The following is a 16,737-nucleotide window of genomic DNA, read 5'->3' on the forward strand; positions in this document are numbered from 1 at the left end:
TTAGAAATAGTTTATTCGTACGCCGCATGCCACGGTTAGAACAATGCGTTAACTGAAATCAAAAAGAGTTCGTACATACGTCGTATGACACGGGAAGGAAAATGCGTTAACCGAAGTAAAAAAAAGTTCGTACGTACGCCGCATGCCATGGCAAGGAAAATGCGTAAACTGAAATTAGAAATAGTTTATTCGTACGCCGCATGCCATGGCAAGGAAAATGCGTAAACTGAAATTAGAAATAGTTTATTCGTACGTCGCATGCCACGGCAAGGAAAATGCGTTAACTGATATCAAAAAGAGTTCGTCTATACGCCGCATGTCATAGCAAAGAAATGCGTTAACTAAAATCAAAAAGTAGTTTGTACGCACGCCGCATGCCATGGCAAAGAAAATGCGTAAACTGAAATTAAAAAGAGTTTGTACATACGCCGGCAAGGAAAATGTGTTAACTGAAATTAAAAAGAGTTTGGACATACGCCGGCAAGGAAAATTTGTTAATTGAAATTAAAAAGAGGTTGTACATACGCCGGCAAGGAAAATGCGTTAACTGAAATCGTCGAGACTACGACCTGACCCGTAGCGCCTCTTGTCATGGTAAGGTACCTGAAATCAACGGCTGTAACCGCCATGTGAGGCGCGGCTAACATTTCTCGCGGCTTTGCATGACTCAGAGATCCGGTATCTAGGCAGACAGGTTACCCGTTGCAACGGCCTGCCTCTAGGGTCTAAGATAAGGTATCTAGGCAGACAGGTTACCCGTTGCAACGGCCTGCCTCTAGGGTCTAAGACAAGGTATCTAGGCAGACAGGTTACCCGTTGCAACGGCTTGCCTCTAGGGTCTAAGACAAGGTATCTAGGCAGACAGGTTACCCGTTGCAACGGCTTGCCTCTAGGGTCTAAGACAAGGATCAGGGATAGAAATAAACAGAACAAATACAATGACAATTTGATTTTAATTGAAGAGATAAGAGAAAGGCCTATACTAGATTCTGCCTTGTTCTAGAGATATCAAGGCTTTAGAAATATCACTGCTTAAGAGGCAGCATTGCAATAAAGGCAGCACTGCAATAGAGGCAGACCTGTTCTAGAGGCAGGTCTGCTCTAGAGGCAGACCTGTTCTAGAGGCAGACCTGCTTTAGAGGCAGACCTGCATTAGAGGCAGCACTGATCTAGAGGCAGCACTGCTTTAGAGGCGGCCCTGTTCTAGGGGCAGTCCTGCTCTAGAGGCAGACCTGCTCTAGAGGCAGACCTGCTCTAGAGGCAGCACTGCTCTAGAGACAGACCTGTTCTAGAGGCAGCACTGCAATAGAGGCAGACCTGTTCTAGAGGCAAACCTGCTCTAGAGGCAGACGTGCTCTAGAGGCAGACCTGTTCTAGAGGCGGCCCTGTTCTAGGGGCAGTCCTGCTCTAGAAGCTGCCCTGTTATAGAGGCAGTCTTGTTTAAGAGGCTGCCCTGCTCTAGAGGCAAACCTGCACTAGAGGCAGACCTGCTATAGAGGCAGACCTATTCTAGAGGCTGCACTGCTCACGTGTTGTGAAAGCGTTGAGAAAATATAATTATTGTTCTTATATGGTCAGAATGTAGGCAATTCCTTAGAAGGGCTTTGCTGCGTTGATCAATTGTTTTAGGTATTTTCATTTTTAATTTTTTCTTTGGCATCGATCATTGTGATTTAATATCAATATCCGCTTCTTTCCGAGAAAGTTCGTCTGGTGTATTGAACTTAAACTTCGTTGTAAAATATTAGGTTACATGCCGTATAATTATTACGTTCTTACGCAACGTTAGATTTATTTGTAATTCATTGGAGCTATCCAACATGACATACATAGTTACATTCATTTAGAAGAAATACCTATGGATCGTGACTTGCGTCTTGATTAGCACTGGAGCTTCTTCAAACCAATGAATGTTAAATCATAATTATTAAATTTATCCGACGTTATAAATAACGTGAATGTCAGCAATGCTTCCAAAAAGTTTTTTTTCTAGAGCGAGATACTCGAATTCATTCACGGTAAAATCCACCTAGCTGTTGAATATTAAGCGTTATTGAAATATCATTTAGACTTTAAAATCCAAGTGACTAATTTTGAAGTTGCAGCAAACGTTTTGAAGGGCAGACTAGTTAGCCCGTTCGTGTGATTAGAGAGTTCGTAGGACTAGTTAGAGAGTTCGTGAGATTAGTTAACGCGTTCGTAAGGCGGGTTAGAGAGTTCGCGAGATTAGTTAACGCGTTCGCAAGACGAGTTAGCCCGTTTGTAAGATTAGTACGTTAGTTCGTAAAACTAATTATGCGTTCGTACGGCAAGCTAGCCCGTTCGTAAGATTAGTTAGCGCGTTCGTAAGACTGCTGGGTGCGCTCGTAAGACGAATTAGAGCGTTCGGAAGACTAGTACGTGAGTTCGTAAAACTAATTAATGCGTTCGTATGGCAAGTTAGTCCGTTCGTAAGACTAGTCGGCGCGTTCGTACGCCTAGTGAGTCCGTAAGACTAGTTAGTGCGTTCGTACGGCAAATTAGCCCGTTCGTAAGATTAGTTAACCTGTTTGTAAGACTACTTAGCGCGTTCGTAAGACTTGTTAGTTTATTAGCAAGATTAGTTAGTACGTTTATGATCCGAGAGCCCGTTCATAAGATTAGTTAGCCCGTTCGTAAAATTAGTTTGCCCATTACGAGAGCCCGTTCGTAAGATTAGTTCGCCCGTTACGAGAGCCCGTTCGTAAGATTAGTTAACCCGTTACGAGATCCCGTTCGTAAGATTCACCCGTTACGAGAGCCCGTTCGTAAGATTATTTAACCCGTTACGAGAGCCCGTTCGTAAGATTAGTTAACCCGTTACGAGAGCCCGTTCGTAAGATTATTTAACCCGTTACGAGAGCCCGTTCGTAAGATTAGTTCGCCCGTTGTACGAGAGCCCGTTCGTAAGATTAGTTAACCCGTTACGAGAGCCCGTTCGTAAGATTATTTAACCCGTTACGAGAGCCCGTTCGTAAGATTAGTTCGCCCGTTGCGAGAGCCCGTTCGTAAGATTAGTTAACCCGTTACGTGAGCCCGTTCGTAAGATTACTTAACCCGTTACGAGAGCCCGTTCGTGAGACGTGCAATGTAAAACTGGACCTTTAATAGCAACGTGGCGTAGTGTCAGTCAACATGCACGTTCGAATGACATTTAAATAGCGTTCACACTTAACTTATTTCACTCGTGGATCATCGGGTCTGGGTACTAGGCAATGACTTTGAAATACTGCAGAGGTCAGACTCTCATGGTAAAGTTCTTCCTTTATTCCAAGGCTAACCTTAGACCATCCCTTGAAAGGTCGCGCTTCCTCGGGAGAATTTCGTTTGGCATCTTGGAACTTCCACAGAGTTGATCGGATACTTTTTTTAATTTCTCTTTTGTGATCTAAAATGGCTGTGATTGTTAAATATAGTTATTTGTGGTATCTCTTACATAAATATATATTGTACGTTTTTATATGCCTCTAGTCTAAGATTATCAAGAAATTGATACAAGTTGTTACAACACACACTATCCATATGTTACTATCAGCTAGCGTGCAAGAATGAGATAAAAACGGAGTGCGAGAGAGGAAGATAAGAAGAGTCCGGGAAGGCTATTTAAGGAGGTGACCGCGTACGTCTGGAGTTCATTCGTTGCTCTGTCATTGTTGTGTGCGGTCGTGCATTACAAGTCTCCGCTTGACCTTCTGTCCTCTGAACATCATCACTTCACAAGACCAAAAATGAACCGAGCTGCCAAATCCGGTCTTGCTGCGGAGACTCACGCGAAGGTGAGACTCGTTTCTTTGCTTTTCATTCCACCAATTGCAGCGAAAAAGCTATGCCGGACTCGGAAAATAATCTGTTTCTAATGAGCAAACATACGTTTCCGTAAGATGAGACTGGTATTAAGTTTAGTCTCCATAAAAAGGCGTATTGAATCCTTTAATTCTGGGACGCAGGCCGTTGCTAGGCGCATTTGAGTCAGTTCTATCTTACCGGTTCTGCTTGGCAGAGAAATTTTTAGCGTCGTCTAACCGCTGCCCCTAGAAAGTGAATCCATGCTCATGTTCTACAGTCATGCCAATAACTTCGCCAACAGCACTAAAGTCGCCTGTCTTTAATAGAAACGATCTATTTAATAAATAAATTTAACCACATACCTTCTACGCGATCGTAGAAGGGACAAATCGTAGTTCTGACCAGCATTAAATGGGTTTTAGTGACAAGTAGCGAGGTAAGTGCAGTTTCTCATGGCGACTTCTGTGGCATTGACGGTAATGCTATTCCTACCTGGTATGTACCAAATCTCGGCAGACTTCACACAGTCACAAATGTTGGAGAATCTTTCAACATTTCCTAATGGTATTCTTACCTGGTATGAAAATTAGTGTGACTTTAAAGGTCAATATCTTGAACCCTCAGATACCGCTGAATTTCCCCGTAATTTCATGACTGTATTTATAGTACGCACGTTTTCAATTATATTTAGTATATATTATTCGCGAGCCCAGATGTATTTTCTGAAATTCGATTTAAAAATACCGTTTATATGACTTTAATTCATTTTTATATATGCCCGGTATAAATGTTCCTCATTCAGCTGACTAAGCTTCCGTTCAAACCGATAAATTTATTATCTTAGATTTTACGTCTTGGCTTGAGGCCACTGATAAGAAATTTGCAGCAGCAGCGCTACTCTTGGAAGGCGAGGTTAAAAGTCAAGTCATAATTAATTTAAAGTTTAGAAACGCGAGGTTAAAAGTCAAGTCATAGTTAATTTAAAGTTTAGGAACTCGAGGTTAAAAGTCAAGTCATTGTTAATTTAAAGTTTAGGAACGCGAGGTTAAAAGTCAAGTCATTGTTAATTTAAAGTTTAGGAACGCGAGGTTAAAAGTCAAGTCATTGTTAACATAAAGCTTAGACTTGCGAGGTATGAATGTGCACAAAATATGCGAAAATTATTCAATGAAACACTATATTTAAACTACTGGCTAACGAGATTGATTAGATGATTCTGATAATTATCCAATTGTTCGGGATAGGAACTAACAATTTGGGTGTGTCGGTATCGGTTTCAAAAGTTGAGCAATGTTATCTTGACGTATCGTGCCACATGACGTACCGTGCCATCTCTCTGATTTCTATTTATCCAGCATGACGCATTCTTCATTTATATTTATCTTACGACAGAAATGTCACTTTGTTTATCAGATAACGCTTTCCTCTCTTATCTCCTCGCTCTAGTCGCCACTTTATTGGGAGATTTAAAATTCGCTGCTTCTGAATTTTGTCACAGTTACATTTCTGCAGAACTTAATTTATTCTATCAGACATGAAAAATTCCACTAGTTCCTACCTTTGTTTTCGAGTAATCTGTGCGATTTAAAACCTATATTCCGCAATCTATTTTTCAAATGCTAAGTATTTGCGCATTCTAATTTCGTCCTCTAACTAGATTAGATACAAATTAGTATCTTGCAATTGAATGAATCTCCAGAGTTTGACTTAATTTAGTATTCTGTCATTTGTATCGTGCAAGATCAAAATTACATACAGAACGAGTCTTTTCGCTTAGAGTCACCGACATGTGAAACAGTCTCCCTTGTTAAAATAGTTGATGCTCAGAGTATGAACGCGTTCAAAAACAGAATGGATAAAGATATACAGAGTTACATGTTCCGATTTAATGTGCGTATCACCCCACGGACCTGTTGAAAGTATAGTAGCTACTCTGGAAAGATCTGCTCAAAATGCCAGTTTTTAGATCTCCTTTGAACAAGTCACAAAAAGTAAAAGTATCGGCGACAGGCTAAACCTGGCCTATTTTTCAACTCCGACATTAATAACTACCTATACGATATACATGGAAATAGAGCGTAAGTACTTACGTCCACTTAGCGAATTTCGAAAGTAGGCCCTGGTTAATATGCCATAGAACTGCAGTTCTTATATAGATCTCTTTTGAATAAGTCACAAAATCGGCGACAGGCTAAACCTGGTCTATTCTTCGACTCTGACATTAATAGCTATGCGATATATATATTAGTATTATGTAGTCTAAATTCACCTGACGCTAAAATTTTTTATTTTCGTGTCCTATACTTTCAAAAAAAGTCAAGAGATCGGAAGTTCATTGACGGCCTTTCTTGCCAAATTCACCAATCATAGACAAAAAAATATAGCGTAAGTACTTACGTTCACTTAGCGAATTTTGAAAGTATGGCACTGGTTAAAATACCAGTTTTTAGATCTCTTTTGAACAAGTTACAAAAAGTAAAAGTATCGTTGAAGTATTCTTCAACTCCGACATTAATAACTATACGATATATATTTTAGTATTCTGTAGTTTAAATTCACCTGATTCTAAAACTTTCGACTTTCATGTTTGTAATTGAGTTTGTTGCCTTCAGGTGAACGCAAAGTACGACGAGTCTCAGGCTGCGGAGGTGCTGGAGTGGATCAAGGAGGTGCTCAAGGAGGACCTCGACACCAGCGGCGACGCAGACAACTTCTACGAGACCCTCAAGAACGGCCAGGTCCTCTGCAGGTAATGAATATAATGGGTCACTATCAGTGTGGATCATGGGTCACTATCAGTGAGGGTCATGGGACACTATTAGTGAGGGTCACCACAAATGAAAGGGTCAAATTGTCCAATTGTGACGCACTTTCTTACTCACAACACGTGCAGAGAGCGGACGTAGCACGTATAAATGTTCTTTTTTCTGGGGGAACAACCTGGGTCCTGATTATCTACATAAAGGTAAGAAGTGCTTCGCTCTACGTATAAGGCCCCTATTATTTATTTGAGTTAAATTATCGGCCGCGCTTAGCATTTTAGCACATTTTGCATTTTAGTACTGAGCCGCCGCCACCCTCCACAAATAAGAAAATATCGAAATGAAAATACTTCTCAGCGCCTATAGCTGCTTTATGGGCGCCAACTAAAAAAATAGTTACGTATTGTCGCGGAACATCTTTTCGTTTTTGAACCTTCCAATATAATTTATTAAGTTTTTATTGTCTAATTTTTTTTCGGTAACTTTCAACGTTTAATCGGTAATTTAATCGATTTCGGTAACAATCGGCGCGATTGTTAAAGTAACTCCTGTACGGTGTACCAACCAATTGAGTAAAGTACTACTTAATACTGTATCCTTAGTATATGTTTCAGACGTAGCATTTCTAGGCCACGATAGGTCGCCGCCTCTGACTATCGCTACTGTCTTAGGACCAGCTGATGCACGATGCTGTTGCTTGCTTCTCGCCGCTGATAGTGTTACAAGGGGGACGATCATAGATTGTACTAAGAAACACGTCCAGCCGTCTCTTTAAGGTCTCCAGGGCGAACTCCCCCTGTCTTAGATATTTTGTTAAGACGTTAAATAGACCCCTCCTCCAGCATAACCTTCTGGCAACAACCTTCTCTAATACCTTGACTACGTGTGATGTTAATGTAACCGGTCCGCAATTTTGGGGTTTGTCTCTCTCACCTCCTTTGTAGATTGGGTTATTAGTCCTAATTTTAAGGGACTAGAAACGTTTCATTATCTCAATGATGTTTTCCAGCGCAAACTCCGAGGGGCCTTTACTGCACCGACACATTTTTACAGTAACACTGCAGGTACCCCATCTGGCCTGTGAGCCGAATAAGTCGATAATTCTTGGATACTCCTCTCTAGATCCGGTGCTTCGAACTCAATGTTCATCAGCACCCGCCCCCCAGGAAGTTCTTGAATGACTCCAATTTTGTTCTCCTGCCTTGAGTATCGGGGGTCGGTGAATACTTTTTCAAACTGCGCTCTTAGCAGTTCGCACATGGCCCGGTCGTTTCCAATAAGGACATCGTTATTTATCAGAGGCCCCACTGTGGCTCTGATTTTGGTCTTTGACTGGGCATATTTGTAGAAATATTTGGGGTTCTCCCGAATGGCAGCCACAGCTCGCGCCTCCGCAACTTGTTCTTCAGCCTCGTGCGAGTCTTCCAGCTGTCGTTCAGTGTCCTCCATTTTCTCCTTCAGATGTTACAGCCTCCGCATCTCCGTATTCCTAGAGGCGGCCGTTATCTGGTTGTTCATGCTCGCTCGTTTTCTCATGAGGATTCGTCTGTCTCTTGGAATTATGATAAGTTTGGGGGTCGTTTTCCCGGCGTGTGACGCGCGCATACCTGCAGTAATACTTCGCTCAGTTTGTTCTATATTGCTTCGGCATTTAACTCCACGAACTCGGATCTCCAATCGACTTCGAGGAATTCGTTCCCAATGGCCTCCCAGTCTGTTTTCAATGATCAAAATTTAGCCGAGCCAGGCCCTCTCGAGATGTAGGTCTGGGCTGGTTACCCAATCCCAATTGTTGTCTCGACCACCACTAGTCGATGGTCGGATAATATGGTCTCCTCAACACGAATATCAGCAGCCAGTTCTTTACTGCTGGTGAAGAATGGTTCCAGGATATTGTGTTCTCTTGTTGGCACCTGCACCTGTTGACTTAGCAGGTGCTCCCTAGCGAATCAAAGTAGTTGTGTTGCCTGGGTTCTGTCCTGATCTAACGATGTATTGTAGCTTCCATGCTGAAAATTGAGTATTATTTACCACGTTTTTCTTGACTTCGTTTCGTGTGTGTCTGTCATCAAAAATTCAAACCTTAATTTAGAGCACTTCTAAACATCCTAGTAAGTTGAAATTTGGCATGCATGTTTATGCTGCCTAACAATTCAATATTTGATTATCAGAAATAATAATTAAATTTTTTTTTTAATTTTTTTACAAGTAAAAAAAACACTAAAAATTCACGGTTTGGAATTGAGTTTTTTTCGAACATCCACACTTGCCAACCCTGGAAATTGATTTGAATTGCTAAAATTGCTAACTAAAAAGTAGAAAATAAATAAATCTAAAAAATATTTTTAAAAACCACGTTTTTCTGGTTTTTACAAAACTAAAAATAGTGAAATAAAACAATAAAAAAAAACGTTTAAAAACCACGTTTTCTTAACGGACAAAAAAGAAAAACACTTACTCTTACATAACATTACATAACATTTTACATAACTTAAATGTTATGTAAGAGTAAATGTTTTTCTTTTTTGTCCGTTAAGAAAACGTGGTTTTTTAAAGTTTTTTTTATTTGTTTTATTTCAAATTATCTACCGTGCTCGCTGGTATCGACCATTTACCTGCTGACGATAACTGTAATAGGTATTCATTCCATTTGATTAGGATTCTTCGCAATATTTGAATTAAAGACGATGTATGTATCCGCATTTAAATTTAGGAACACTATTATCTGCAAAGAGGTATATACTTATAGCTGATAAATTTTCTTTTAATTATTTTGAAGTCGTGACTCACCAGCGGGTCTCTTGCTATCTTTGGTCCTCAGAACGCCAATGCAGTTTAGATTTTTTTGTATAATCTAATGTATAATATAATCTCTGTATAATAATCTAATCATATGTACCCTTAGTACTGTATATGTATATCATTATATATATTTAGTCCACTGTATAATATATTTTAACTAATAATCATTGTACAGAGCTCGCGATTTCTGACTGCGGGTATCAGTTGCAGAGTAAAGTTTTGTTCTGTAGCTTGGATTTTATTAACTTTCGTACATATGCCAATTAACGGGCTAGTGTTCCTTCCTGTTCTCATTTACCTTTTCCTTCTTAGTTCTTTGTTACTGCTTTTCTCCAGCCAGTCTCTTCCTCGTTCTTATTTTTCTGTAATGCCAACGCTGCTTTCTTCTTGCCACCTCAGCGCTTTTGTCGTCTTGTTGGCGTTTAACCGCTAGAAAAATTTTTTGTTTTTCCCGACCTTCTTTGTTGATGTTCTTGTAATACAACTTGCGCAGTGAAACAGCTACATAACTCGAGTCGACCTTAAACATCATATTTATAGTATGCTCACTATATTTGCAGTATGTTCACCATATTGATGGTGAATATTGGTATTGATATTGATGAATATTGGTATTGATGGTCAATATTGGTAGTATGTTCTCCACACTCACACCATGTCTATTGTAGATTCATCATATTGCTGTTATGCTCGCTACACTGATTTTATTCACCATATTGATGTTATACTCGCCATATTAACGGTTTTCTCACCATATTTATTATATATGCCCACCATATATTGATGGTCTACACACCTTATCGACGTCATGAGATCATTTATAGTGTAGTGCGGGCATTTCTTGCTTGTTTATTAGTTAAATAGATGTTGAATCAATGGATTTTCATAAAGATCTTGATGATGATTTTTGAATAAGAAAAAAGTGTATTATGCCACTGAGTGATGACAACGCAAAATTTCTTAAGAAAATTTAAACTTTATTTGGAAATAAATGATGATCATTATTTAATCCCAGCGAACTAGTGCACACCAATAACTTGGAAATATGAACGGGTTATTTTGTTCAAATAGGGACACCTCTTTTCACTATTGTTGTTGCACAACCCACATTGTGTTATCTCTTTTTGATGTTATCTCTCCGTCTGTTGTTATATCTGCGTCTCTCGTTATCTCTCCTTCTGTTGTTATCTCTTCGTCTCTTGGATTCTTTCCGTCTTTTGTTTTCTCTCCGTTTGGTGTTACCTCTCCATCTGTTGTTATCTCTCCTTTTGTTGTTTTCTCTCCTTTTGTTGTTATCTCTCCTTCTGTTGTTATATCTCATGCTGTAGTTATCTCTCCGTCTGTAGTTATCTCTCCGTCTGTTGTTATCTCTCCTATTATTATCTCTCCGTCTGTTGTTTTCTCTCCGTCTGTTGTTATATCCGGTTTATCAACAGTGATTCCAATATACCAGAAGCACAACATCGGTGGCCGGCGTCTGTTGTTTAGTATTGCATGCACAGCGCGGCCTAGCATGCCATCGCTGCTGTCGACAGTTGCCACACTCGTGTAAAGTCGCCACACTCGTGTAAAGTCGCCACACTCGTGTAAAGTCGCCACACTCGTGTAAAGTCGCCACACTCGTGTAAAGTCGCCACACTCATGTAAAGTCGCCACACTCGTCAAAAGTCGCCACACTCATCAAAAGTCGCCACACTCGTCAAAAGTCGCCACACTCCTATAAAGTCGCCACACTCAAAACTTAATCAAAAATCCTCTTCGGAAAGTCCCCTTTAGCAAGTTATCATTGTCATCTCTATTGTACGCTTCACTCAACTCTCAATTCAACGCACACAAACCGTACTATGGATAATTGTGATGATTATCTATCATGTCGATTGATGTTGAATAAATATAAAGGATGTTTCCATTGCTGTTGAGTTGGCCTTGATGAACGTCTTTGTTGCTGATGAGTTGGCCTTGATGAACGTCTTTGTTGATGATGAGTTAGCCTTGATGACTCTGTCTTAGTTGATGAACACCTCTATTGTAGATGAACACCTCTATTGAGCTGGCCTTGATGAACACCTCTACTGATGATGAGTTAATTGGCCTTGATGACTCTGTCCATTGCTGATGAGTTGAAATCGCTGACGAGTTGACACTGATGAGAAGCCACTGCAGTTGCTGGTCTTATCAGTGAACGGCTTATCAGGCCGGATGCGAGCTTTTGTTTATATATATTGTGACGCCTTCTCTATTTCTATCGCTGACGCTCTGCTGGGCTAAGCTCGTGTGAACATTTCTCATATTATAATCTAATATTAAAAAGCTTTGCTAAAACAAACAGTAAAAAATTATTTATTGTTGACTAAAGGAAGCGACTTATGGGACATGATTTTTTCTATTTCTGTTGATGGTTGAATGATACGTCATTCTGTCTGACAGCATTACTAATTATACACACTATTTAGACGGATATTGAGTAATCATTTCACAATGAAGCAAGTTTCTATGGGTTAATAAAGTACCAAAGGAGACATTCGCTCCCGTTAACTTGTATGAAGTTCTGTGAAATTTACCAAACCTTTTTTCAAAATCTTTATTCAAATGCAATCTTATTCCGGGATATGAAATCCACGAAATGAAAATTAAATGAAATCCCGAAATTTGTCTTTGATGTGGTCACTAAAGTTTGTCACATCGTGCAGGCTGATCAACACATTGAAGCCTGGGTCCGTTAAAAAGATCCAGACCAGCGCCATGGCCTTCAAGTGTATGGAGAACATCAACGCCTTCGTGACGGGGGCTAAGGCTTGTGGGGTCTCAGACACCGAGGTCTTCCAGACCGTAGACCTGTGGGAGAGGCAGAACCTCAACAGCGTCGTCATCTGCCTTCAGGCTCTGGGCAGAAAGGTAGGAACCACGAAACCTGAACAATGAATCTGAATGTTAAAGCGGTACACGAAACCTCGACAATTAATTTGTATGTCAAAACGGTACGAAGTTCAGAGACGACAAAGAAACCTTAACAGTTAATTTGTATGTCAAAACGGGAGGGAGTGCAGAGACGACAAAGAAAAACCGCTACAATTGAAATTAAATGTATGTAAGTGAAAACGGTAGGAAGTGCAGAGACGGCAAAAAACCACTATAATTTATTTGTAAATGAAAACGGTAGAAAGTGCAGAGACGGCAAAGAAAGAACGCTATAATTTATTTGGAAGTCAAAAATGTTGGTAGTTCATAGGTGATGAAGGGTAGGGCTAAGAGCTTGTCACATACCCACTGGTATTTGATGATAATTAATAAATGCTTAAATTGCGAAAGTCCCCTTATTTTCGCTAGGAGTTGAGATTTTATGATACTATATTTTTAAGGTCATTTCTAAGCATTCGATTAGAATTTTTTCTAAAGCGGCAAAATTTAATGAAAAGACCTATTGGTGCAGGAAGTCAGAAAAAGACACGGTTTTGAATATACATTATGTTGAAAAGAACGTATGTATGTATATTTGTCGCTCAAGCCAAGAAACTGAGATGTTTTTAGGGACTGATTATTATTGCAGACAACATTACAAATTTGGTGGCAAGTTTCCCAGGTATACGAAATTTTGATAGACAATTGAGGAAATTTACGAACAGTGAAAATTCAAGGAAAATAACGTAGAAGAATTGACACGCCTATGTAATTTAATCACAAGGTTATTAATCCATTAAAAAATTGTACATCGATGGAACAATTATTTTTTACGTGCGAGTAAGGAGGTTTCCGGAATCCATGAAGCGTCTGCCCGGTCTCAACAAATTGAAGATTAATTTTAATTATTGAACAAATATGAACTAAAAATTTGAGAACCACATTTATCAGTAAACTGAAATCCGTCAAAAAATGGAATACAACGTTACTGGTGGACTAAAAGCCCTTAAAATTTAAATTCTATATCACTTGGCTGACTATAATCAGTAAAATAATTGAATACCACATTGCTTGGCTGACTGTTATCAGTAAAATAATTGAACACCACATTACTTGACTGACTATAATCAGTAAAATAATTGAATACCACATTACTTGACTAACTTTAATCGGTTGGTTGACCACTCGACACATGTTATAGAGGGTTGCCCTCACTGCGATCACTCAGATCAGAGGGTTTAATGGGATAGAAATTGTTTAAAATTTACTAGGTTGCCCTAACTGCGATCACTCGGATCACTTGATTGACCACATGTAGGAGGTTGTCCTCAATGGACATCCCTTATATACTATGGTTGAACTGGAAGGCACCGGTTAAATTTTAGTAGGTTGCCTTCACTGCCATCCCTTAGATCAGATGGTTGAACGGGAAAGGAACCGCTTAAATTTTGTATCAATCGCGAAGAAACTATGAAATTTTGTCTCAGCGGAGAGAGAACAAAGAAGTTTTATCCATGAGAAAAAGGGAATTCGAAAGATAGGTTTAAGGTAATAGCGGGGAAATACGAGCGGGACTATAGACTTTACAATGGAACGTTGGTACAAATAAAAATTTGGCTGAAATGACTGCAAGCGACAAATTTTTGATATATTACAGCTAGGGTAACTTATGGCTGGATTTTGCTAAAGTTCATTTGGGAATAATTATTTTAAAATCCAATCGATATTCTCATGTCAAGTTTCAAACTTGTGGGCTTAAAAATTGTTCTAATTTTAGTTACCTTTTAAAATGTTGTTTTCATCGCAAACAAGCGTATAAGCGATAGTTCATTTTTTCCCATCACAATACTCAAATGTTACATTGAAAAAGTATAGTTAATATATGTAGACCCGAATATGAACGTGAAAAAAACGTCGATATCTCATTCTTAAACGTAGTCGGCAGCATTATTGAATTTTGTCAGGATTTTCCCTCGATTTTTTTTTTCACTTTAGTAATCGAAATTCGTTCCTCAAAAACTATTAGAATTATTTCAAGAATTCCATGCTTGCGAAGTTAGAATAATTGATGCAGTGTTCGTGCAGGAAAATTCAGTGCAAAAATTATTCTGAACGTTAAATGTACTATTTCCTTCGGCGAAAACCGTGCGTCGAGCGTTTGTTATAAACTTGTTGCAGTATTAAGTTCTTTAAAAAAATTCGCTCAAGCTTTACTTGACTAAAAAATTTGCTGAATATTCTTAATTTAAAGATATATATTTATTTAATTGTCTTCGTACCATACCTCTTCTGAAGAGCTTCCTGTTAATCAATCAAAAATTTTTTTATAGAAGAAAAGTGGTTACCCCGATGGCTCGAGGAAAAGCTCCACATTGAATTGAAAATTAAATTGAATTGAAAAAAATTCATCGAATTAAAAAAATTATTTGATAATTGATAATAATTGACCTCGAAATGTATGGCTGCCCAGGTGGCGTGTGTATCTCCATGGTGGCACGGAGTATAAAATTGAAATTTTTTCCAGCTCTTTGTATTATTCCCCTTGCATTTGAATTGATAAGAGTATTTACATCAAATACCACATTATCAAAGTGTGTCATTATGGAATTATAGTAGTCCTAATGTGAACTTTGCTTAGCTCTACCAGAGTCATTTATTAAAGAGTTCCGCCCACGGAAACATTGAAGTGCTCCGGATCAATTAACTAAGAAAATGCCAAATTAATTATGACCGGATAAATTAACTAAGAAAAATGATTTTCAGTTTCTTGCCATTGTAAAGTTATCAACATTACTGAAGTCACGGTATTTTACTGCAACGCTATAAGAATTTAATTGTATAGTTGTTGCCTTGAAACTAAGCCTCTCTAGATACCGGGATTTTTTTCAATCGATTATTTTGCTCTCTTTTTAGCGCATTTTCTCATTTATGGAAAAAATGCACTATAGTGCTCCCCATGTCCGTATGTCCGTCCGTCCGTCCGTCCGTCAGTCCGTCCGTCCGTCGATGACTTCACGTTTTCGTCGACGAGAAAATGCGCGATCTGTCACTCACTGCAGTGAGTACTGAGTTATATTTTTTCGCATTATTGCTTGCAGTCAAACGAGTTTTTATCCACAGACCATCGGGTTTCCCATATGCCTGTTGTCGCTTGTTTCTAAATTATAATGCAAACAAAATGCGCGACTCAAAATGCGCCTTGAACCGCAGAATTTAGAATTACTTTTTATATTAAATGTTAATTGAAAATTTTATGCCATTTTATGCCATTTTATCAACATTACAGAAGTCACGGTATTTTACTACAACGCATGACTTTCGATTGTGAAATGATTTGCTATAAGTAATGATAAAGCTCACTATAAATTTATTTTCTTGCTCAGAATGAATATGTTTAATATTCATCAGATTAATTATATGAGGACTGATAATGGATTGTTTGTTACACTGAAATAATTTTTATGGATAATATACATTGCTGTCTCGACTAGTTATCCTCCTTTTTTCTCTACTCAATGGCACAATTATAATTGTAATTGTGCAAGCTAATTATAACAATTGCCATTTTTAATAAAAAAACCGTATTGTATTATTACGAATCCTATTTCACTAATCGAAATTTCAAAAAAGTAATTAATTAAAATCATGAGTTCAAGCATGTCCAAAAATACAGAATGCCCGTCAGTGTTGAGTGCGTATCTGGGGTCGCCTGCCGAAGACCACCACTACCCTGGATGTGATGGACCATCATGATTCCTGCCTTCCGGAACGTAGCCTTCAACACTTCTGGGCAATCATATCTATATGGCCGTGCGTCGAACCAGCCCTCGGTCGATCGGCCACTCGTCGAAGGACGATAAATTTTGGAACAGAACTATGCTATCTGAAACCTAACCTCAGATGCAGTGAACGTAAAATTACGTAATTTAACTATGCCCGGAAGTCATATTCGATCCGCGGCCTGGTGGTGCACGGCAGGTTCTATGCAAGGCCGGAGGAAGACAAAGCCGAGTGGTTTACGGCTGATTGGAGGATGTCCGGAGAGGACCAAGGCGGTCGATTCAGAGCTTATTGGTGCACAAAATTGGTGGTGCACGGTTGCGGTCCCGAACGGCCACTCGTCGAAGGACGATAAATTTTGGAACAGAACTATGCCATCCGAAATCTAACCTCAGATGCGGTGAACATAAAATTGCGTAATTTAACGATGCCCGGAAGTCATATCCGATCCGCGGCCTGTTGGTGCACGGCAGGCTTTATGCAAGGCCGGAGGAGGACAAAGCCGAGTGGTTCTCGGCTGATTGGTGGATGTCCGGAGAGATCCGCGGAGTTCGATTCAGGGCTTTTTGGTGCACAAAATTGGTGGTGCACGGCTGCGCTCCCGGTATCTGTAGTTACCGGATAATATAATATATAATATTTATCCAATAGTTGACAATTTTGAATTAATTATGTTAGAATTTTAAACTGA

General features: G+C 39.3%; 1 protein-coding gene across 1 annotated transcript; it reads left to right on the forward strand.

Annotated features, from left to right (window-relative positions):
* The first annotated feature begins 3,629 nt into the window (after positions 1–3,629).
* On the forward strand, positions 3,630–12,299 carry LOC108666240 (transgelin-2-like). The gene is made up of 3 exons (XM_018153076.2): positions 3,630–3,794; positions 6,417–6,553; positions 12,059–12,299. Exons 1-3 carry the CDS (start codon positions 3,747–3,749, stop codon positions 12,288–12,290), a joined length of 417 nt encoding a protein of 138 aa, XP_018008565.1. The 5' UTR covers positions 3,630–3,746; the 3' UTR covers positions 12,291–12,299.
* Positions 12,300–16,737: the final 4,438 nt, after the last annotated feature.

Source organism: Hyalella azteca, unplaced genomic scaffold, assembly GCF_000764305.2.
Source record: "Hyalella azteca isolate HAZT.00-mixed unplaced genomic scaffold, Hazt_2.0.2 contig10701, whole genome shotgun sequence".
Lineage (NCBI taxonomy): Eukaryota > Metazoa > Arthropoda > Malacostraca > Amphipoda > Hyalellidae > Hyalella > Hyalella azteca.

Excerpts from the sequence above, each read along its gene's own strand:
- LOC108666240 (XM_018153076.2), top strand. The coding sequence starts at position 3,747 with ATGAACCGAGCTGCCAAATCCGGTCTTGCTGCGGAGACTCACGCGAAG. Across the intron at positions 3,795-6,416 it reads CTGCGGAGACTCACGCGAAG|GTGAACGCAAAGTACGACGA; the intron begins GTGAGACTCGTT and ends TGTTGCCTTCAG. Across the intron at positions 6,554-12,058 it reads AACGGCCAGGTCCTCTGCAG|GCTGATCAACACATTGAAGC; the intron begins GTAATGAATATA and ends CACATCGTGCAG.